This window comes from Camelus dromedarius, chromosome 34 (assembly GCF_036321535.1).
Source record: "Camelus dromedarius isolate mCamDro1 chromosome 34, mCamDro1.pat, whole genome shotgun sequence".
Classification (NCBI taxonomy): Eukaryota; Metazoa; Chordata; class Mammalia; order Artiodactyla; family Camelidae; genus Camelus; species Camelus dromedarius.
Window position 1 is genome coordinate 938,355 of NC_087469.1, and position 25,412 is coordinate 963,766.

At 36.4% G+C, this 25,412-nt stretch overlaps 2 protein-coding genes across 5 annotated transcripts in view; one reads left to right on the forward strand and one right to left on the reverse strand.

Moving 5' to 3' along the window:
• The window catches only part of ALKBH8 (alkB homolog 8, tRNA methyltransferase), a 128,834-nt gene that overhangs the window by 28,314 nt on the left and 75,108 nt on the right, over nt 1–25,412 (reverse strand). For all 4 annotated transcript variants that reach the window (XM_064482006.1, XM_064482008.1, XM_064482005.1 and 1 more), the window contains 6 exons: nt 17,467–17,602; nt 13,000–13,237; nt 10,693–10,824; nt 6,813–6,908; nt 4,784–4,888; nt 4,501–4,571 (listed from right to left, as the gene is read on the reverse strand). In XM_064482006.1, the coding sequence (XP_064338076.1) occupies nt 4,501–4,571; nt 4,784–4,888; nt 6,813–6,908; nt 10,693–10,824; nt 13,000–13,237; nt 17,467–17,602 (778 nt within the window). The remainder of the gene's footprint in view (nt 1–4,500; nt 4,572–4,783; nt 4,889–6,812; nt 6,909–10,692; nt 10,825–12,999; nt 13,238–17,466; nt 17,603–25,412) is intronic.
• On the forward strand, nt 23,829–24,275 carry LOC116151402 (thymosin beta-4-like). The gene has a single exon (XM_064482250.1). The coding sequence runs from the start codon at nt 24,060–24,062 to the stop codon at nt 24,273–24,275; it is 216 nt and encodes a 71-aa protein (XP_064338320.1). The 5' UTR covers nt 23,829–24,059.

Genomic DNA, 25,412 nt, shown 5'->3' on the forward strand with positions numbered 1-25,412 from the left:
TTTCATCATAATAATAAAGTATTATCTGTATCATCATAGTATCTGTATCTTAAATGCAACGCTGGTTAAAGATCACAAAAAAAATTTTTTTTTTCCCAAACATTCACTAAGTATTCACAATCGATAATGCTTCCCTGAAACTGCTGAATCATTCTGCCCTGTGACAGCTTCGCTCCACAGGAGCTTTTTCCAATTATTCTTTTTGGTTTTACCTATTTTCTTTATTTTCTGAGATGGCAGAGTCAATAAAGATTAAGTTCCTAGCAAGCTCATGGGGCATGACTGAGGATAATGTTCAGTTCAAAGCAAACAAACAAAAAACTCTAGACATTCTGATCTTATAAAACCTTTAACACAATGAAAACATAATACAAAGAAAACCCTAGACACAGCTCACTCTGTCACTCAAGTAAAGATAAGACAGATAACAGAAAAGTACGTGAAACGTATCTCCTCCATGTCGGCTGAACATGAAAATGAAAAAACAGAATGCTACTGGGAACATTTTTGAGAAAGAAGATAAACTTAATTCTGATCCTTATTGGTTAAAAATAGGCTGAGATCAACCTGTGGAAACCCTTAAGGGCTTATCGACAAGAAACAGTATGACATGAAGAATGATACGTGATTCACAGAGAATGATGAAAGCTGAGAGAAGTGACTCTATTTAGCTGGAAAAAACATTTCATTCCTGAGAATTCAGCAGACTAGACAGAAGTCCACCTGTTTCCCATAGCCTGCCGAATACAAATCTTCTGTAGTTGCACTAGCATTGTCACAGGACCCAAATGAAGTCAGAGTTTGCTTTTTACCTTAAATAGCAAATAAGTGAATCCACAAACCTCATAAACATGTCTGCCAAGTCTGGACAAGTGGGAAAGGACGGAAGGAAAAAGGGAGAGAGACATAGTAGCAGGGATACAAGATGGAAGTTACAAAAATACGTCAGAAACATCTATTAACACATGTTCCCTGGCCTTACAAGTATAGAACCCCCCCATATTATGAGATGATTAGTCCACTGTGGCGAAGAAGAGGAACTTTGAACATTTTTAGTAAAAGAAAATATAGCTTTTCGTCTCTCTACAAAAGATGGTATTCCCAGAAGTACACTTTGCTAAACTGAAAAGCAGCTGGAAGAGAAGCTTGCTGGTACATCAAATTTTCCAGAGCAGAGGAATTAATAGCAATTTTCCCTAGGACACCTTGGAGACCAGCGGCTGACGTCAGTGACCTTCAGATCTCCTACCTATACTGTGTAGGCCTGCTTAGTTTCCGTCCTTCAAGAAAAGTTAAAATCAAGGACCACAACAAATCTGTTTCCCTTCCTTGCCTCCTACTGGCAAGGTACATTTAAAAACAACAACAACAACATCATCCATTTGCTAAATTCCTTGAAAACTGGAATCTCAAGATTACCAAGTTTTATGATACTCAAAGGAAGGAGCCACACTGTTGCTCAAATGGCAACAACAACACACCCTGGAATCAACACACAGGACATAAGACCTCCCACTTGAAAATGACTAAAGAAAGCAAGTTCTGCTCCCTTGTCCTGAAGTCAGAAGCAGTTTTCTAAAGTGCAGGCCTTAATAGCTTGGTCAAAGGTGGGAAGGGAAAATCTCATCCATGAAGATGAGATGGTACCTTCTGGTATTTAAGAGTGATTCTGTAACAGAAAAGAACAAATCGGACTCCATATTAGATCTGTTTCTGGCTTTAACCCTCTGTGCTGTTTTCTAGGCTCAGTCTTGCTCCCTCTGCACCTTTTGTGATACAATGTTGCCTTTAGCCTGAAATAGACAGGAGGGCCTATTCTCAAGGCCCTGACCATTAAGGATATTAACACTTTTGCAACTTATATAAAGATGACAAGTTGTAGAATAGAAAATAACATTTGTTTTGTGAGAGGTTTTACAGGGGGCACCATGACCTAACCCACGTGGACAGCTACAAGAGCAAAGAATTCCTACACCAAGAAGTTTGTAAGAACCAACCACACCCCCTCCCCTTTTTAGTATAAAAGGAGCCTGAATTCTGATTTAAGATTGTTCTCCAAGATATTTAGTCTGCCATCTTCTCTACCTGCTGGCTTTCTGAATAAAGTCGCTATTCCTTGCCCCAGCACCTCATCTCCCAACTTACTGGCCTGTCATGCGGTGAGCAGAAAGAGTTTGGACTCGGTAACAATTCTGCAAGTAGTAGATACAGCAGCTAAATACCACTGGAGCCCAAAGGAACTTATTTCTCATTGCTTCTGAGAGTGAGTGTGAGAAGTTGAGCATCATTTGATGTTTCTGATGTGAAAACTTTCCTAGTTGATCGTGTGCCATGTACACATTTAGGGGACATACCTGGGAACTTGTCTACAGTACTGCACATGTGAAACAAGCAAAATGAGACCAGACTAAAGTTTAAAAGACAACATCACAAACAAATCGTGACTAGCACACATCAGTAAATTCCACCTTTCAAATATAACTCTGCCTAACAAAACTAGGTCTTAGCTGCTGAATTAATAGATTCTGCCTTCTCTTCCTCTTCACCTCCAAATACAGATGATTTCTGAATGGTTTTATCTGGCTGAGCTCAAGTGGAATGTAAAATGAAAAGACAAGGCATCTTTTAGTTTAATGGTCTAAACACATTGCCAGTGACATAGTAGAGAGCAAAATATACATTGCATAACAGAAAAATAAGCCTGAAAATGAAAACCTACTAAGTTGGAGGCACTTTGGCTATCACTGAATATTCAACCGCTGAAACAGCTATGAGAAAATATGATCGTGCTTATGTGTTTGCACAGAGACCACTTGCTATCAGCTCTCATTAATTACACTGTGGCTTCATCTGTTTGCAGGAACTGTGGCGTGAAATCCACAGCCAACCAAAAAGGGACTCCAAACAAGTCAGTCACAAACCGTTTCAATAAAATTAAATTTTACTCTGTATAAGATAAGCCTACAAAAGTAATGAAACAGCTTAGCTTAAAAAAATTGGGGGGGGGGCTGATTTTATCCTTTTTTACTTGTTAGATTCTGCCTAGTAAATTATATTCCACAAATATTTGGGGTGAATAAATAAATAAATTCATCATAAGTAATTTATTTGGAAAAAATAGGTGGTATATTTTACATTTTTGGAGAGACTTCCTAAACTGCACTCCTTCATTGCCAGCTCCCCAGAAGAGAGGACATGCCTCATCTGATTGGTTAGCCTGGAGCCAAACCTGCTTGGATGAGCCCTTTCCTGTCTCTTTTTCAGATCTAGCTGGTTTGCAGAATCTAATTTATGCTTCTTCATGTCCTCTGTTACAGGGGCAGCCTCTGCCTCTATGGGAGAAGTCTCCAGTTGTCCCAGGGTAAAGAAAAGTGTGTCTAATTTAGAGGTGAAGTATCAGCAAGTCCACTTGGCTACAGATCCAAAGCCATGACCTTCCATGTTTTCTCAGTGTTGAATTGACAGTCTGTTACCCATCTACCTTTCATCTCATTTCTCAGTTGATTACACAGTTAGGAGGAAAAGACAAAGATGTCCTTTACTGGCCCCCTAAAGCCACAAGCCAGGATAAGAGGTAAAATGAAAATGAAGAGCTTTCCCCTTCCTGTCCTCATTATTTTTTAAAGCACTTAATTAGAATCCACACATGTGGTTGATAAGATGGTTTTGTCTTATCAAACAAACAGCATTAGTTTTGTAGTCACAGTATCAGCATGATCACATAAGCTCAGCAAAAGCCAAAAAGCCAAAGTGCTGAAGTTAGTGATGGGAACTAAGCAAATGCACAAAAAGACAAAAAAAAAAAAAAAAAAAAAAACAACCTAGTAAACAGTCTTTGCATCCAGGAACAAGATCAGATTTTCAAACAACCTCTTGTTAGATTAGATGACCTGATATTTTAAAGATTCTTCAGATTTAAAATACTGCTTTCTATCTAAAATTCTACCTGCATACTGCATGGATTGCTTTAAATCATACTTTCAGTAGCTTCTTTACCAGTTCACGTAAAGTGCAACTATAGAAACAAGCCAATGAATAAACATGAACCTCTACTTCTTCATCTGTAAAAATAAGGACATCACCCTCTACTGCTCAAAGATATTGAAGGGACTGAATCATACATGTGGAAAAGTTTATCACAATTCCAGACACATACATTTTAGTTTTGTTTATTTATAGCCTGCAGCTACTATCTTTTGCCACTAGATGGCAATGCTGCTGCAGTAAATTGTTGCACAAAAGGAAGTCTGGATTTTAACTTCTAAAAGTGAAATGTGTAAAACATTAATTTACAGGGCTTTTCCTGGCATCTGATGAACTGATAAAACTTTGGACACCTACAAGAGACTAAAATGTTCACTTTCCTGTAAGAAATGAAAGTGCTAATGGTGCCTTTAATTTTCATTTTAAACTCAATTCACTTTAATTAAGAAATGTGAGAAATCCTATTGTATAAGACATTTGTTGATGGCTAATAAAAATGAATATTTGAATATTTACCTCTGACCCCAAACTGAGAGAAATGATCTCATCCTCAAAAGCAGAATGCGTGTCAATATGAGCAGGAATTCCTGAGACAGAAGACAGGACAACACTTAAGATGCAAATTCCTCAAGAGACTAAGTGTAGAATTACAAGGGATTAAAATCAACACAGGTAACAAACATAAGCAAAGTACTCTAGGAGTCAGTTCCAGCTAAAAAATATCTTTGCTCTTAGAGATTTACATAATCCACTTAGTTATGAATTATAAGACTGGAATTTTAAAAGAAGAAACACTTACCCTGTCCAGGTTCATACTGGTTCACAGTCAGTTGATCAGGTTTATGTTTAATGAAACCCTCCTTCAGCCATTTCTCCAAAATGCTATCACAAAGGTCAGGAAGACCTGAAGTCAGTAATCATACAGGTGAAACGTATTATTAAAATAATTACTTCACATGTTTCACCCAAGAATAAAAAACAAAGTCACTGAGTTAAAAATCACCCAACTTTTAATTTAGCAGTCAGATCCAAACATAACAGTAAACTCACCAGCAGAGCAGAAAAGAACAAAATCTTAAGACTCTTTTGAAGTTATTTTATTGATTTTATGAAATAAAACATACAAAAGAACAATTCTGTGGACAACAATTTTAGTATTTTGTAAAATAGCAATAAAACTACAAAATTTACTGTATTGTATACTGGAAATAAGTGTGACCACTTTCTTTTGTGTTATCTTAAATTATTAATGTCTTTTAAATTATTTCTCTTTAAAAAACACACTTTTCGAAGTGGAACTAACTAACTTTTATTGGATTCATAAATGTTATTTCTTGAGGCAAAGGAAACCTTTAAATAAGATAAAAGTCATTAAAAAAATAGATAAATTTAACTCCAACAAAGAATTCTACCAAAGGACTAATATCCAGATTTTATAGTAAACTCTTAACTGATATGTTAAGACAATCCATTAGAAAAAACTGGCAAAGAAGATGAAAAAGAATTCACAGAAAAGGAAATAAAAATGGCCAACCTCACTAGTAATCAGGTAATTATAAAACTAAAAATTTTACCATAGCACAAGTCGCTAGGGGTAGGGGGGAGGAGGTACACACCTGGTGAGAAAATGTCGGTATAGCATTTTTAGGGTGCAATTTGTCAGTGTCTATTAACACTTTTAAGTGCGCAGAACTCTGACACAATTCTAATTTAGTAGTTTCCCTTGAGAAACTCTTGCTGAGTGCATAAAGAGGTGGACACAAAGATATCCTCTGCAGTACAACTTGTAAAAGCTAAAAACTAGAAATAACCTGAATGTCTATCAAAAGGAAAGTAACTAAATAAGCTATTATAGAACATTTAATAAAAAGAAAAACTATGTAAGATCTCCAAGACATACTGTGAAAAGAACCAGTTGGAGTGATACATGCAGTACATGAATACACAATTTATAACATATAATATAACACTACACGTTAACACTATATACTTTTTATAGGTTATTTGGATATAGACTCATTTATGAGGATTGAAATACTGTCTCTCCTCTCTACCTTACACTCTGGTAACCATAAGTTTGTTTTCTATGTCTATGAGTCTCGTTCTGTTTTGTAAATAAGTTTATTTGTGTCCTATTTTTAGATTCCAAATATAAGCGGTATCATATGATATTTGTCTTTCTGTGACTGAGTTCACTCAGTATGATAATCTCCAGGTCCATCCATGTAGCTACAAATGGCATTATATCATTCTTTGTTACGGCTGACTAGCGTTTCATTGCATACATATATATATTTATACACTACATTTCCTTTATCCATTCATCTGTCGATGGAACCTCATTTAAGTCGCTTCCATGTCTTGGCTATTGTACAAAGTGCTATGAAAACTGGGGTGTATGTGCCTTTTCAAGTTAGAGTTTTCTCTGGATACACGCCCAGGGGTGGGATTCCTGGATCACACAGTAACTTTATTTTTAATTTTTTAAGGAACCTCCATACTATTCTCCATAGTGGCTGCACCAAGTTACATTCCCACCAACAGTGTAGGAGGGCCCTTCTCCTCCACACCCTCTTCATATAATGGTACTGCTTCTGAAGAGAGGTGTGGGAGTAAGCATAGCGTTAAAGAAAATTAGATTTTAGATTTAGCTTTATCTGCATGTATAAAATGTTTAACACAAAGCTGCACTATTCAGTTAATAAAAATGTTTTAAATTTAATCAACTCTTTTGAAAGTTCAATTACAAATGATATATGAAAAACACCCTCAAACATGACAAAAAATATTTCTTCTGAACCATTTATTATTTATTAACAATCACTTACCCCCAGGTAATGGCTTATCTTTATCTACATTGTTGTTCTCATACTGGAATTCATAGCCAAAATGCTTTACTCTTCGGTGTTTTAAGGATTTTTGAACTGTATGAAGAGAAGACAGTAAATTAGAACCTCTGCTGCCCTATTGATTTCCTGCCTGGAAGATCTATCCATTGATGTGAGTGGGTTGTTAAAATCTCCTACGATTATTGTATTCCCATCAATTTCTTTCTTTATATCTGTTATTTTTTGTTTTATGCATTTAGGTGTTCCTGTATTGGGTGTAAATATATGTTAACAAGTATAATATCCTCTTCCTTTAATGATCCTTTTATGATTATACAGCATCCTTCTTTGTCTTTCTTTATGGTCTCTGTTTTAAAGTCTGCTTTGTCTAATATAAGTATTGCTACCCCTGCTTTCTTGTCATTTCCATTTGTATGAAATATTTTTCCATCCCCTCACTTTCAATCTATGTGTGTCCTTCACCCTAAAGTGGATCTCTTATAGGCTCATGTTTTATTATCTAATCTGCCACTCTATGTCTTTTGATTGCAGCATTTAGTCCATTAACATTTAAGGTAACTATTGACAGATAAGTATTTATTGCCATTTTAAATCTTGTTTTCCAGTTGATTTTGAATTTCTTCTTTGTTCCTTCCTTACTCTTTGCTTTTCCATTTGTGGTTTGATGGTTTCATCCACATTATGTTTGTGTTCTCTTCTTTTTGGTTTCTGTGAATCTCTTGTATGTTTTTGATTTCTGGTTACCCTGTTTTCCAAGTATGTTAACCCCTTACTACATCTACTTACTTTATCCTGGTAATCATATAGGCTCAAACACATTCTAAAACAAAACTCTGTTTTCTTACACACCTCCCCTAAATTTTATGATTTTGATGTCTTCTTTTACATCTTCATGTTGTTCACTGTAGTTACCACCTCATTTCCAGTTGTGATTGTTTTCATATAAATTCTTACTTCTTTTCTGTTTAGAGAAGACCGTTTGACGTTTCTTTTAGAATAGATTTAGTACTGCTGTATTCTTTGTTTTTGCTTGTCTGAGAAACTATTTCTCCTGTTCTAAATGACAGTCTTACTAGGTAGTGTATCCTACATTGCAGGTTTTTTCTCTTTCAAGACTTCGAATATATCTTCCCCTCTGACATGCAACGTTTCTGCAGAGAAATCAGCTGACAGTCTCATGGGGGTTCCCTCATAACTCACTGTTTTTCTCTTGCTTATCTTTGCCTTTTACTTTTGCCACTTTAATTATATTATGTCTTGGTGTAGATCTGTTTGGGTTCCTTTTTTGTGCCTCTGTGCTTCCTATACCTGGATATCTGTTCCCTTCTTTAGATTTAGGAAATTTTCAGCCATAACTTCTCAAATACATTTTTGATCACTTTTTCTCCTTCTGGCACCCCTGTTATACATAGAATGGCATGCTTTACATTATCCCATAGGTCTCTTATATTGCTTTCTTTTCTTTTTTTTTTCCTTCCATTTGTGTTTCTATCTGTTGTTCTTACTGGGTGATTTTCATTATTCTTAATCTCCTAGGTCACTTATTCATTCTTCCGCATTATGTCGTTTGCTATTTTCTGCCTTCAGCTTGGCTTTCATCTAAGCAATTGAGTTTTCTGATTTTAATTGGCTCCTCTTTATAGTTATCAGGTCCTTTTAGTCATCTGCATTTCTACCAACAGTCTTTCTTAATTCCTTCAGTATTTTTATTATCTCCTTTTTGAACTCAAGCTCTTGTAGACTGAAGAGGTCTATTTCATTGTCCTTTTGGGGATTTCTCTTGTTCTTTTAATTAGGAGTGGTTCCTCTACATCTTCATTTTACTTATATTTCTCTACCATCTATGAATTTAGAAGTAACAGTTATTTACTGTGGTCTAAAGGGCTGTTTTTATGTGGGTACATCCCTGTGTATTTAATGTGCATTTAATATTTTTGTTGCAAGGGCTAGTTTTAGTATGAATGCCTGCCACGTCATTCCTCCATGTGTGCTGGCTGCTACCCCCTTGACAGGAGGTATGATTAGTGTAGTGGTGACCAGAGCCTGGACTGGATGTTGAACAGGGCCTCCTCTGCTCTGTGGTTTTCACAGCCCTGTTGAGCTCTGGGTCCACAACCCAGTTGTTGGAGCAGAAGCCCCCAGATCCATTTGTGAGCTGCTATGGGAGGTAGGTGGGACTTCAGCCCTTCCACTGGGAGAGGGGCCGCTGAGGACTCCTCTACAGGAGATGTCATCCAGGCAATGTACTCTGTGCTGTGGAGTCGACTGTCACCCCCTGCGCAGACTCACAAAGTACTGTTTTTGGTGCTGTCCTCCATCTTGCCTCAGCTGGAGGAAAGCTGCCAGCCTGCCCAGGTGTCCCTCAGCTGCTATGTTCATAAAAGCCATCAGGGTAGATCCACTGAAGTCAGGTATCTGGACCCATGTAGTCATGCACCTGATTTGCTGTGGGCTACAGGGTCAGTCAAGACCCCAGTCCTGCCTCCATGTGCACGCGCCCATTTTTAACAGCCAGCCTGCCCCAGCCACGCACCAGTTCTCCATTTGGACTTCCTACATGCATGAAGCCCAAAAAGGCTCCAGGGATGCAAATCTGCCAAAACTGCCCAGGACACGGCTCAGACCTCAGCCTCACCTCTGAAGTTGAACAGCCCCTGGGAATGGGCTCAGACCTCAGCTCTGCCTCCACTTGGGGGCAAGCCACAGGCAACTGTGCTTTCCCAGAGCTCCCAGAGGTGGAGCTGCCCCAGGCCAAGAGGGAGCCTGGAAGGAGGCTGCTATGGTGGGGTCCTGCACCTTCCCTTGCAAGTACCTGTTAACAATGGGGCTTTTTATGGCAGGGCCACATCCTGTGTGCAAGTGACAGTGGGGGCCTCCATGGAGGACCTGGGCTCCCGCACACACACTCCCAGCCTCAGCCTGGTACCTCACTCCAGATCTCCCAGGCCGTCTCCGTGTGGCCAACCCCAGTCCTCTCCCTGAATGTGTCCTCTGAAGCCCCAGCCTCAGCGCCCAGCTCCCACGTGCACCAGCAGGCTACGTCTCGGGCTGGGGAGCACAGCTAGCTGTCCTGGATCCTCCACACCAGTTTCTCTCTTCTGCCTGTCTCAGAGCAGCCGCTGTGCTGCCCTCCCAGCGCATGAAGCTCCCTTTCTGTCCTGGCTGGTCTCCCTGCTGGTGCAGGGGAGGCTGAGGAATCTTTTCCTCTTTCACCACTCCTTGCCCAGGGCACAGGTCCCGTCCCAACTCTTTCCATGGAGATTCCTCTTGTGGCCCTCTTAGAATAAGATCTTTTGCCAGAGTTCAGTAGGTATTCAGTGAAAATTGTTCCACAACCTTCTATTCCATCATCCTGAAGCCCTACCACCACCATAATTTAAATCATCTCTAGATTACTTACAACACCTAATACAATGTAAATGCTACCTAAAATAGTTGTAAATACAATGCAAATACTATATAAACAGCTGCCAACATGTAGCAAGTTCAAGTTTTGCTTTTTGGAACTTTCTGGAATTTTACTTTTTCTTCAAATATTTTTGATTCATGGTTGATTGAATCCATGGACATGGAACCCACAGACACAGAGGGCCAACTGTATGTAAAAGGGCTTATAAATGTTAGTGCTACTAATGTTGGCTAATATTAATCAGTTTGGAGTTTTAAATTGATACTTATATAAATGCTATTTATTATTAATGCTCTTAAGAATTGTTGGTATGACTTACCTAATATTGGATCCGGGGTACTTTAAGTAATTTTAAGGAAATATTAGTGTTTGAATAAACTATATGAGGAGAAGGAAAGATCAGTAACATTTTGCATTAAACTTAAATATCAGATTTAAAGTTTTACTTACAATTTTGATTGTCTGTATCTTCTGTCCAGTTAACACTTTCCAAAAGCATTTTCTCATCCTCAGGAGAAATAATTTCTTCTATTACCATGAGGCCTGGAGGCAATGCTTGAAGCCCCAACTCTTTCCAAGGGGCTGTGGGAAACCAAATTAAAACAGTCAATATACAACCTTTAAGTTCTCATATACTAATAATTCTGTCCAATAGCCATTTATCAGTTCATAAAACCCCAATCCTCATTTTCAGAAATAAGAATGCTGAAAGATACATAACCTATTAAAAATGCAAAAATAAAAGCCAAGATAAAAATTATGGTACATTTTATTCACTGCAATTACTAATAGCACATAGAACAGTATTTACTTAAATATTTTGTTTGAACATGATTGAGCCACTCTTTAAATCTCATTAAGAGAGAAGGTTTCTCATAATATCTACCTCCATAAACAAATCAGATCCTAAATATGAATACAAAAATTTTTGAAGTTATTTTTCCCCCTAGGTTCATGATACCAGCTATGATCAAGTAATAGAAAAGTGTAAAATAACATAAAATTTCCTAAAAAGTCATTTTCTAAAAAAATTATTTAGCATGTATTAATTTCTGTCCTTCAAAGTTTTATATAAGTACAGCTCTAGAAGGAAAAGAAAAAAATAATTTATGATTAGATAAAAGAAATAGTGTAATTCACATTTACTATCAGGGATCTGATCATTCATGTTACACGTATGACTTCTGAAGCTTTTCTACAGAACAGTTTTCATCTTCGAATCATTTAATATAAAGATTCACAAAAATAATAATACAAATATCTAGTAGATTTATTAATATATAATGAATATGAATAGTGAATCATGTCATAAGTATTTACTAAGTGTTTACTATATGTCAGTTATTACATTATTTATTCAAATTATATAAGGAAAACTTAGGGGAGAATTTCTTAAAGACAGGTAATTTATAGTACAAGTAATTCATATTTAATTTTCTAAATATATATGTATTCTTTAAAAAGAACTTTAAATACCTCTTGTATTTGTTATTCAGTGGCTCTCTGGAAGTAAATATCAAAACAAGTATAAAAATTTGTGACACAGTTCTATTCTCTTTTCTTTTTTTTTTATATTTTTTATTCTCTTTTCTATTCTTTATCATTTTTACTAAAAGTAATTTCCAAGATTATAAACAAGGTTGTAATAATCTTAGAAATACACCTGGATCTATTATAGGATTTCAGATAGAAAACACTCCAAAACTCATTTTATGCAATTTCTTACAGTGTTCAACATACTGAATGAGAGGAAACCCAAGGACAGTATTTTTTGATTAAGACTTATTCCTAAACCAATTTTTAAAAATGGATCACAAACACATAAAATATGAAAATAATCTAGTTTTCAAAATCTGAAAGCTTAACACAGATTTAAATTAAGTACTTACAGACAGAGAATTATAACTTCAAAAATATATCTTTAAAGGAGTTATTTAGTTTCCTTTGAATCTTACTATGAAAAAAATACAGTTGATCAGATTATACTCACCTACTCACTCACAGCTTATCTAAACAAAACTCTTTAACTGCCTAAATAGTTGGAAAATTAATATAATAAGGGAGACTAGGTGTCTAAATCAAAGTTCATCTCAATATATCTCATTTCCATAGGTGTGTGGTGAAAAGATGCAGCAATTCCGTAAATCAGTCTGTAAAGCTTTTATTTAAATTAGTTAACTTAATTTATTTAAATAAAATTAAATTAAAAATCAGTTCCAAAACCACACAATCCTGTTGGACAGCCCAGATATGAGCATACGAACATCTCCATCATCACGGAGTGCTCTGTTGGACAGCTCCACTACAAAGCTTTGGGGATCCTTGGTGGCTAAAGGTACTTCTCCATAGTCATGAACCTTGGCACATAATCGTCTGGATCACAATTAATTGTTAAGTGATTAACTGGAAGCTTCTGGGTAGACACTGTAAAATAAATTGGTGATCTGAACCCTCAACATTAAATTCTGAAAAACACAACTCAGTAGCAGAGTTCTAAAACAAGTAACATATACAATAAACACACCGTTAGGTTGGTGGGACCAGCTCCTTAGATGCAGGCTATGTCTAAATCAGCTCCCTTCAACTACTAGTCCCATGCTTGTGCAAACTAAGCACTTAAAGAATGTGAAACAAAAAGGGGTTGCTTAACTCTTGTCCTATTTTGTTTCACATAGCTGAAACTTCCAACTTAGCTATGAAAAGACAACTCACACAAAAGCAAACACCATTTTCAAAAAGACACTTGTATGATAATACCTTTTTCCACAAAATTCAAGTACAGAGTGATCTTTTGTCCTAAGTCATCCACTATTTCTTTTCCACTGAGAGTATCATAGGCTTTCTTGGATTCTTCTGTAGTTCTGTATCTTACAAATGAGTAGGGTTTATTCGGTGGCATTAAGAGAGCATCCACGAATCCACACTTCTCTAACACTGGGAGCAGTTGCTTCCTACTCACACTGTTACCCAAACCACCGTTGGCAACAACCAGGCTCTTAAGAAAACACAAAAAAGAAAGTAACATGAGCAGTTGACATCGACCTGTTACTTTAATTTAAATAAGCTTTAAATAATAAGACATTGTAAATAATACTGATTTCTAAATATTATTCAGTAAAATATTCATTTTTAATGACCATACATACAAATTAAAAGATAACTTTCACTGTTCATAAATAAAAGTTTAACATAATGAAAGAGAAAGAAGAGGCAGAAAGGAGAAGAAACAAAGATTTACAAAATGCTTGCTTTTTTGCTAGACATTGTGCTATATACTCTTACCTACTTAATCCTCGTTAACATAATTTCCACAACAATCCTACAAAGTGGGTGATATTAGCCCCACTTCACAGAGAAAGAAACTGAAAAGCAGAAACATCAGGTTAAGGTAGTGATTAGGTGGAGCTGGGTTTCAAACCTACTTCTGTCAGTTTCTAGAATCCATATTTTTGATATAACCGTTACACAATGTTTACTAAAAACTAATGGTACTGGCTCAAAGAAAAAACAATTACAAGTACTACTGAACATAAAATAGGAAAAAAATGTCCTTTGTATCTGGATTATTCAGTCATTTTGCAATTAAATTTTGTTCCTTTAGGAGTACCATGCTTACTTCTTGTCATTTGCAATCCTGGTCAGCTTCATTCAAGGGACTGGGGTGGGGAGAGGTGTCCTATTTTTATTCTGATGCTTATGACCTGGTGCCCTTATAGTCTCTGTGCTTAAAAAAAGTTCTACACGGTGTGAAGATCTTCACCCTCTGCAGCAGAACGAAAGTGAACCTGATAGCCTACTCTCATCCGTTTCACCATTTATACCACGTATTGGCAAACTTTTCTGAAAAGGGCCAGATAGTAAATATTTCAGGCTTTGCAGATCATGTAAGCCTCTGTCATAAATCTTGTTTTAATTTTTAAGAACTCTTTAAAAATGTAAAATTCATCCTTAAGCCAGATCTGACCTGAAGACAGTAGTCGGCCAACCTTTGATTTACACAAAGCTGGAATGTAGAATACAATGTATATATATGTATATACATATAATGTGAATATCTAGAACCTTGTTTTAAAGAATATAAAAGAATCATTATAAAATTGAATAATAAGTAAAGCTCTGCTCTGTTATGAGGCAGTCCATACTTTGTATGTATGCAAGTATACACATAATCAACACACTAATATGGTACAAAATTTATTCTCAGATGTCTTGGCCTGGACCTCATTTATAAGGTTTATAAATTAAAGTAACAAAATCGTTTGGCTACATGCTGTCATAGTTACAACATTTCCACATTCTCAAATCTAAGGAACTGCAAAGGCTTTATAAATGTCAAGGACCCACTGCCCCATCTAAGAATTGGGGAAGATGGTCAAGAGGTGACTGGAGGAATACTCGTGGTCCTCAGAAATGCTGTCCAAGTGATTTGTGGGCAATTCTAAAGAAAACCACACAAAAATAAGTGTAATGGGGAGGAGCTTATTTACTATTATACGAGTTATATAATATACTTAAATGCAATTAATTGTTTTAAAATAATTGTTTTATTTATACTTGTTCAGCCAAGCAATTTTCCCAGTAATGTGAAGAGAATTCAGATTTTTTTAAACTCATCTTCTCCCCAGATAATTTGAAAATCATGGCTCTAGAAAAATCTAACAACCATCATAAAATTGCACAAAGGCACCTATACTTACATAGTGAAAAGACCATTTGTTCTCCCTTAGGTAGATAATATATAATTGGAAGTCCTTCTACAACTGTTTTCTCTTGTTTTAAAAATATTGAGAAGAAAAAATAATCAAGCCCAAATAAAATGACACTTTGGAAGCCACGAAGGTGAGATTAAAGCTTCTAGAGATCTGAGAGAAAAGTCAGTCCCAACCAGAAACAAATTTCAGAAGCAGCAAAGAAACTTAATCTGAGACAGGAGGGAAGGGGGCAGGGCACAACCATTAAAAGAGTGACACAGGATACTACATAAACTGGTTAGAACCACCTAGGTCCAAGATGGCAGAAGAGTCAACTTTCAGTAGACCTTCAGCCTCATTATACACTCATTGTAATATATTAGCATGCTAAATGACATGCCCACAGGTGCCATGACAGTTCCCAGGCTGAACATAAAAGACCAAAGAGTAGGTGGGGCCCAATTCATGGAAACCCTCATCCCTTCCCCCAAATAGGAATAATCCTCCCACTTGTTTGCATATGAAATTACCCAGCCCATAAAAACTAACCAACCCCCCCCACCGCCGGCCGCACCGGGGGCCACGCTCCTGTCCAAGAGGGACCACATTCTGTCTATGGAGTGTGCATCTCTCTAAATAAACTTGCTTTCACTTTACTATGGCTTGCTCTTGAATTGTCTCCTGCACAGACAAGAACCTACCCTCCAGTAACAAACCCATTTCTCTTCTTACTACTTAACGCTTGAGAATTGACACAAGTAGGGTATGTCAGTATAATCTTCTGAATGCCTCACAGCCTCAATGGCTCTTGGCAGAAGTGTATGCAGACATAGTAATTCTAATCTATTATCTACTCCATCCTTTTTAGAGGGATTTGGTTTAAATTCTCTCAAGTCATTAATAGTTAACAAAATCTAAGTATGGGCCTTTTACCTGCTAATATTACATCTCCCTCAACAGACCACTTATTCCAAAACTATGACGCAGCACAGAAGACAGCATAAGCAAGACATAAGGAAAGAGTACTGGTCTGAGACTCAAGAGATCCAAGCTTTAATCCCAGCTTCACTTTCTAAATTGTATTTCTTTGGCCCTCAGTTAGATGCTAGCTAAGCTTCCTTATTATTCTTATCCTGTATCTTTAGAACCAGAAAGAATATCGTAAGACTATTTTATATTCATGTGGTATTTCAATGGCTAGGAAGTATGATCACATGCATGTTCTCTTCAGAATCTAACAATCCAATAGGATAAAAGGGTACGTAATACTATGTCCTTACAAATGGAGAAAGCTGAGGTCAAAGGGTACTGCTCATGAACAAAGAAATGGAGAAGCTAAGAGTTAAACTAAGTTCTAAGCATTCATAGCCCAGGAAGTAAAACAGAGCAGGATCCTGCAGAGCCCTCCCGGGCACAAAAGCCTTTCCATGTGCTGTTTCTTATTTGCAGGAAAAAGCCCTCAGCCTCCTAGACCTTCCTGAATACCAAGGAGCAGATTCAAACAGTTGCTAATCAGGGAAGTGAGGGAATGCAGAAACACAGGAGGAGCACTCAAGAAACAGTGCAGCGATTAAAGCAGGATCCATTGTTCTTAACAGTATCTTTGAGTTCTGAAGGAACTAAAGCCCCAACCCAAGTGGAGGATGGTAACTTCAGACTGAGCACAAGATTCCTGGAGCACCGCCCTATTACCTCACCACCAACCAATCAGAAGAAAGTCACACACCCTGCAGCCCTCACCCCAAATTTTGCCTATAAAAACTTCTCCCTGAAAACCATCAGGGAGTTCGAGTTTTTTGAGCAAAAGCCACCTGTTCTCCTTGCTTGGCCCTGCAGTAAACCTTTCTCTTTCAAATACCAATGTTTCGATATGTCTGGCCTCGCTGTGCATTGGGTACATGAACTTTTGTTTGGTAACAGAAGTGTGTGTGTGTGCGTGTGTACATACATACATATATAACATTTAATCACTGCCCATCAGATAATAAAAAGGCTTAGTAAATACGGTCTACTAAATAAAAAATGTTTCATAGCAAATAATCAAAATACTTTATTACAGAGATAAAGTTAGGAACAGAAGATAGAAGACTGCATTCGGGTACAAAAGATTTAGGTTCCTATTCAGTATCTCACCCAGTGGACAGATCACAACCTCGCAGAACCTTAGCTTTCTCACCTATCTCAGACAGATTTCTAGGGAATTAACTATAATAACGAATATAAGCATGCTTTGTAAACTGTAAATAGTTGCAGTCTTCTTGTCAACACAGAACCACAGCTTCCTCTAGCTCAACCAACACAATCAATGGAAATTCAAACTAAACTAGGTTATGTCCCAAAATAGAAAGTGAGCAGGTCCTGTCATAGGTATATTTAACATAGATTGTAACATATTATGCAACAATTACAGCTTTCTTCTCTGAGCAATTATTAACAAATATTACTACACACTATTATTACTACACAGTATTATTAAAACACACTAACATGCCAATACATTTACATTCAAATGACAAAAATAGTTTTAGGTCACCTGAGTGGCATGGGATACTGTCTCAATGCCTTCATGTCTCAGCAAAGTATGCCTGGCCTTCATCTGTTTCCTTAAGAACTTCTTCTCAGTTTTACTGCGTTTGTAATTACTCTGGTGGTGGCTATCCATGGTAATCCTGGAGAAAACAAACAGACAAACAAAAACCACTACAAAAGTCAACCTTAAGAATCCTGAAGGGTCAATTATAAGAATGCTATTTATATATTTTATAGTTTATAAATGTTTCTATGTATAAATGTTTCTATGCGTAAAAGCCCTAAACATTACTCTAGTAAACCAGATCTGACTGACTGAAGTAAATATACAGAAAAGTATACCCTATCATTACTGTATTAGAGAGCATTTTTCTTACAGTAAAGCACAAATTAAAGCTTTTATACAATAACCTTAATAAATTTCACATACATAGTTCCAAAGTCCAACATCTGACAAAAGAAAAAATAATTTTCTTTTTCAAGGTAGTACACATTTCACTCTGGGAGGGGTCACCGATTTCTGGCTCCAAATACTAAGGCACATTCTGGCTTGTGCCCCAAAAGGCCATGTCATTCTTATACAACTTAATCATCAGCTACACAGAGGAAAGCAACACTGCAATCTTTCTGATCATTTTAATGAGGACCCCTGGCTATTCAGTCATTGAAATATAATTGACTTGCTCTCCTCTTATTTTCATAATAGACACTCCAACCTAGACCACGTTTATTTGGCTATAAGAAATGTCAGGAAGAATTGGAACTTTTCTGAGTGTCCCCATTAAAACTGAAAACATGCCACCCTGTCTCTTACATGAGCTCCAATCATTTTGCGTTGGTCTCATTATGCAATACAAGATGCAAATGTTCCAGTCGCCCTTCCCACCAAACTGCAAGGCCCAGAAAATAGCACACCAAAAATATCTTGTTTTATCTGTATCTTTTCCTTATAATTTAGTGTTATTTGTTCAATATTTGAGAAAACAGGAAATAGGAATAATAAGTATAAGTATAAATGCTACTGATCTACTGACTTTTAGTAAGATTACAAAGTAGGATTGGTATCTTTCTTCTTAATAATTAGCCTACTTTTATAGAAATGCAAAATTTTCCCCCACAAAATTACATGATCTGTTTAAGGGTTAAATAAATATCATTTGCAAAATAACATTTATGCTGAGAGTTTAAGTTTGCAAAATTGATGTGCAAAATTAATTACTGTAATCTGAAATTCTGTGAGCCTTGTGAAATATTAGCTTACATTTTGAGTTTTCAAACTTACATTAATTAAAGATTAAACAATCAAAAACTATTTAATATTATACTGTATAGCACAGGGAAATATGTACAAGATCTTATGGTAGCTCACGGAGAAAAAAATGTGACAATGAATATGTATATGTTCATGTATAACTGAAAAATTGTGCTCTACACTGGAATTTGATACAACATTGTAAAATGATTATAAATCAATAAAAAATGTTAAAAAGAAAACGATTTGATAATGTGGAACTTTCATTAGAGTATAAATTTAAAAGTTAGTTCACCATAGAAATATTGATAATTTCATAAACCCCTAGGAAGGAGGCTAAGAATCGTGCCATCAGAAATGTTTTTCTTAACATGGAATATTCAGAGTTGAGATGTCATTCATCAGATTAAGTAATACTTATTCCACTTAGTTCTGTTTCAATTAAGATAAATTTCTGCTCATTGTTGGCAAAAGCGTTGGGGTGGGGAAAGGTTCCCATATTGTTACAAAATTTTGGAGGGAAGTTTAGCAATATTGGTTATTTTAATGGTCATTCCTCTTGACTCAGCAATTCCACTTCCATAAATACATCCTTGAGCGAACAATTGCACACATGCATACACACACACAGAGACATATATACACAGATGTTTGTATACAGATACATATACACAGATATTTGTTGCACCATAGTCTATATATGCAAACAAAGGAAAACACTGATAACAAACCAAATATAAGGACACAGATATATTAAGTGAAAGACAAAGCTGCACAAAGTATGTGGAATGTAGTCTGTTCAAAAAATAATGTACAGGTAAATGTGTGTGTTAAAAATATAGAGGAATATGCGGTAGATTGTTAACAGTGATTATCTCTATGGGATTAAATTAAAGAGTTCTACTCCATGTTGTTTGAACATTTATGATTCACTCATTCGACCAATATTTACTAAACACCTACAATGTGCACGTAATTGTCTAGGTGCCAGGGATATAGCAGTGAACAATACAAAGTCATGAGCTTGTAATACTATTGAAATCAAAAGAAACAACAAAAATAAAGTTTAGAATTTCTGGAATTTCAATTATTACAAGGAACTTCAACTATTACAAGGAACTTCAACTATTACAAGAAAATAAATAAGAAACACTCATTTCATTACTCCTGTTGAAATTCTTTATCTTTTCTTGTGCAAAACTTTTTCTCTAATATTCAACTGATTATGGCTAGATCTTAAAACAATCTCTACTAGGTCCAACACTTCTATAAAAAAAGATTGCTTGATATTTTATCATCCAAAACTATAAAAGTTTTGTTAATAAATATCTGAACATGCAATTATATAAAAGTAATGAAACACACTGGAGACTTCATTAGAAATACTTTATATGAAAGTAATAGGATAACTGATATACATAAATATGACTATGTAACCGTACATGTGAATATTTTAATAAATCTTAAGTTATAACCATAGTGTTCTCACCTATCTAACCACAAGATAGTATTAAGCTTATGGGTCTGTAATATTCAATACCTTACTCAATTTACCACTAACATATATGAGAAGGTTTTAAGATTGATATTAATATTATAAATATAGACAATTTCATAAAAACTATTTTGTTTATTGTAAAATGTATAAATGTTAATATTAATTCACATTTCCATTTTATTAAAATCTAGTAGATTCCTCAAAATTTTCCTAATTGTCATGATTTTCCCCCTTAAATTAATAAAAAATATCTAAAATGGCTCACAGCTAAAGAGAATGTGACAATGAATGTATGCATGTTCATGTATAACTGAGAAATTGTGCTCTACACTGGAATATGACACAACATTGTAAAATGACTATAACTGAATAAAAAAATGTTTTAAAAATAAAATAAAAAGTATCTAAAAATTTCTTACAATTTTATGTAATTTTAATAAAAACTCATTACACTTATTAAAGGTAAAAGCCTTGGAAAGTATCTAGGGTTCATATTCAAGATGTTCTAAGCAAATTATAACCAATCACCACCAGAATAGCCTAATGGACAGATACAACATACATAAAAGGGGAAAACTCACAAAACTCAAAATATCTACCAAACAACTTTGTAACATAATATATGGTCCACTGACATTAGACTGATAAATGTGAGTGGAAAGGATTTTACACTTAAAACAGCATCTATTTCAGCAAGTGGATTCATTTGAATAAGAGTTGAATTGCCAAGCCAGAAACTCCCCAAACTTGAAGTAGTTGTGCTATAGCTAGCTGTAATTGAAAGAATTGTCACTAGATGGCACTGTGGGTCGAATAGCCAAATGTTTACAAGTTCCCTCTTCAAATTTGGTACCAGACTCAGAGGTTGGACTCTTTGTTATCATCAGAAGTAGACCTCTTTGGGAATTAAAAACACGTAACCAAAACATAAGAAAAAGAGTATGTAAAGGAGCAATATTTTAAAGAGAAAAATACTCTAAGCAAGTTGTCTGTGCTGTTTACCTTTCTTAGTGTCTCAAACTTAACAGTGCCTGTGACACCCCTGAAAAAATTATTTAAAATTTGAATTTCCAGTTCCTGCTTCCACCTTTGAGATCCTTAATCACAGGTCTTATATGTAATAGAGGCTCCATTTTTAAGAACTATTTAAGGCGATTCTAATACAGATGGTCCATGAGAAACACTGCTCTAAAATTTGAATCCCAAAGAAGTGGCACATTTGGATAATGAGCTCCAATCTAGTCACTCGTGAGGCCACAATCTCCAGCCCCAATCCCTTCCTGCATTGTCTGCACATTTGAAATGTTGTATTCAAATGTCAGCACACTGAAGAAATCAGAAGGAAGGTAGAAACTGTTCCTGACCTTAGTTACAGCTTATTCAAAGACTCATCTGTTCGAAAATAAACGGCGAAGCTGGAAGCCCTAGTCTGCCAGCTACAGCCAACTTGCTATTTGTGAGGTATGTTGTCACACCATTCACTCCTGAATCAAGAACCGCTGTACCGAACAACTTTGGCTCTCGACCCACCAGTATGACTCTTCCAAAAATTCCTCTACATGAATCTTCTACCTCTGAAAACTCACCTACAGATTTCTTGGATTCCTCTACCTGCCTGGTATCTACAGAAAGCCTTCCTTTCCCACACCTTCCCTTCACATATAGCCCTGCCTGAGTCCTGCCCAGCATTCATTTGCTCTGTTCCTGTTCGTGATCTATCGCATTTCACCTCAATCTCCATTTCTCCTATAAATACCTAACTTCTCATATTTCCCCAGTTGAGAACTGCCTTGATCCATCTATTGGCATTGGTGGCTGTCATCTGTGATGTTCACCTGTTTATGTCTAATCTTGAGAAAACAGAGTGGCAGCTTTAAATCTGGTCAATTAATCTATGAAAAAGGAGGCAAGAATATACAGTGAAGAAGACAGTCTCTTCAATAGGTGGTGCTGGGAAAACTGGACAACTACATGTAAAAGAATGAAATTAGAACATTCTCTAACACCATATACAAAAATAAATTCAAAATGGATTAAAGACCTAAATGTAAGACCAGATACCATAAAACTCCTAGAGGAAAACATAGGCAGAACACTCTTTGACATAAATCATAGCAATATTTTTTGAGATGGGTCTCTTAAGGCAAAGGAAATAAAAGCAAAAATAAACAAATGGGATCTCATTAAACTTGAAAGCTTTTGCACAGCAAAGGAAACCATCAACAAAACAAATAGGCAATCTATCGAATGGGAGAAAATATTTACAAGTGATGTGACTGATAAGGGGTTAATATCCAATATATATAAACAGCTCATACAACTCAACATCAAAAAAACTTTAAAATGCATAACAAAGTTCTAAAGTTTATCTGTGATTTCCCTTAGGTTTTCCCATTAAAGGCATTTAATTATGGGCCCAAACACACTGAATGACTGCATGAAAGCTTCTGAGATTTGGAAAGAAGAGAGGGGCTCACAGCCTTGTAAAAATGTGGGAACTGGAATATAAAACGTTATCCCAAATGGGGTCGGGCCAGGGCAGTATGGTGAGGCACTCTCTCCTCCCACTCTAGAAGTAAGTGTATTCCTATTTTTATCTGCTGCTTTCACTTTTTCCCAGCTATATCCCTCTGCAGATTCAAAACATACTGATTTCACTAAAATGCCTACTTTTTAAAAACTACATGCTACTACTAAACCACAATACTCAACTCCCATCCTCCAAGTACAATTGGTGCTAAGGGCTTTTTTTTTTTTTCTGTAATGATTTTTTTTTGGATTCTGAATTTATTATGCCGGTTTTACATCATCTTTGATGTTAAGTAGCATGACTTCATCGCGGCATTGACAGAACTACTGACAACATGGGTCTGAGGACAGAGTCCCGAGGCTTGGCCCTGGAGACCTCTCTTTAGTATACAGGTACAGTCGCCCATAGGTAGAAGTCCAATTAATGAAAATGTCCTGCAACCCACATTTCTCTATTTTGATGGCACAATTTTTTAAAGATATATTAATGTCAACTGCCAGGCTAGAAAACAATTAAACTATACTTGCCATATTTTTATGACCCATTTGTCTACTAATTCTAACAAAGCTAAATGAAATTATCTGTCCCAGCTTATTTTTAATTCAACGCATTTTTACTGATGCCTCATAAACCCTGATTCTGTTTCTACGTGCAACTATGTCAGTCTTACAAAATCTATTGCAAATCTTACCCAATATTCTTATTGATGAAAGATATGTAAATTAGAAAGGAAGTGATCATGCATCTTTTACCTATCAAATATTCAGAGTTTGTGGTAATTTCTAGTGTTGAAACTGCAGGGACAGCAGACTTTCATGCAACCAAAAGTGGCCTTTCTTGACGGCAACCTGGCAGAAGTATCTAAAGCCTTGAAAATGTAGATTTGCTTTGTCCAAATAGTCCCTCTTCTAGGTATCTATCCTTAGGTCATCGTGGATATGCACAGATATAGCTACTAGTATCTTTACTCAGAATGTTTATAATGGAGAATAAAAGATAACATGCTGAAACCCCCAAAACAGATTTGTTAGATGTGTGTCTACACAATGGAATACTACACAAGCACTTAAAATGATGTTGTAAAACCCTTAATATCCTAAAAAGGTGAACACAATTGGGGAAAAAAGGCAGGTTACAAAACAGAATATCTAAATGATCCTATTGTGTGTGTGTGTGTGTGCGCGCGCACGTACATAGACAAATGACTAAGATGTATACATCAAAATAAGCGTAATGGAGGGGAGGGTGTAGCTCAGCGGTAGAGCACATGCTTGGCATGCATGAGGTCCTGGGTTGGATCCCCAGTACCTCCATTAAATGAAAGAGAAAATAATAGACACGGCGGTGGCCACTGCGCAGACCAGACGCAGCTCGCTCGCGCCTGGCTCCGCTTCTTCTGCAACCACGTCTGACAAACCGGACACGGCTGAGATGGAGAAATTCGAAAAGTTAAAACTGAAGAAGGTGCAAGAGAAAAATCCACTGCGTTCCAAAGAAATGACTGAACAGGAGAAGCAAGCAGGCAAGTCGTAATGAGGGTGCGCTGCCAGTACACACTGTACGTTCCACAAGCATTACTTATTCTACCTCTTTTAGCTGTTTAACTTTGTAAGATGTAAAGACGTTGGATCAAGTTGAAATGACCGTGCTGCCCCTTTTCACATCAAAAATGATGAACGACTGACAACGAAGGCCGTGCCTGCCTCTCGCATCTGCCTGTCTGGCAGGCAGGGAAGGGAAAGAACTTGCATGTTGGTGAAGGAGGAAGCTGGGTGGGTCGACAGTGAAATCTAGAGTGAAATGCAAGCTGGCCAAGGTGTCCTGCAGGCCGTAAAATGAAGTTTAATCAGACTGCCATTTTTTTTTTTATCGTTCAAACGATTTTAATTACTGGAATGAACAATTTTTAATATGCAGATAAAATTTTTTAAACTGAAAAAAGAGAAAAGAATAAATAAGTAAACCTAGTTCCCTAACCCCCCAAAAAACAAAAAACAAACCAAAAAAAATAGTTATAATGGTTGTCTATGGGTGATGAAGTTAAAGGAAATTTTTTATTTCATTCTATTTGATTACCTATATTTTCTAAATAGTACTCAATACCCATATATTCTGTAAGGAGAAATAGCAGTAACAGACACCGTCTACCGTAAACTCTGTCTTTTCCCACAGGCATGGCTGAAACCACTACAGAATGCGGGTGACCTGTTCCTCTTTTTCTCCTCTTTCTCTCCATGGTATTTTGTTCCGACTTTCCTATAGTCTTTTCACATCCTGCTCCATATATGCCTCAATATGATTCTACTTCCTTACTAAATAGAAGAGTCTTTGAACGCTGAGACTGGATTTTACATCTCTATGTACCTCCACCGCCATGAAGCATGTATTACCTTATCATATGAGAGAAGATAAAGAAATAATTTATGGAAAAAAGGAATGAATAAGTGAATGTTGGCTGAAGGTTGGATTAAATGGGGATAAACATGTTTTCAAAAGAAAAATCCATTGGTAGTGTCTACAATAGCATGAGTGCTTGACATTCAAAACTGTTGCATAGGGCTCAGCTTTCTGGAAAGAAGAAGGTTAAGCAGACCTGAACTAGGGGGCTTCTAGATTTATAAAGAACAGAGGAAAGGGAAGGGGGCCCTGGTGTTGTGGTCTCAGGTCACA

Bases quoted from the DNA above. Each gene is read 5' to 3' on its own strand.
- LOC116151402 (XM_064482250.1), top strand. From the start codon at position 24,060: ATGAAAGAGAAAATAATAGACACGGCGGTGGCCACTGCGCAGACCAGA.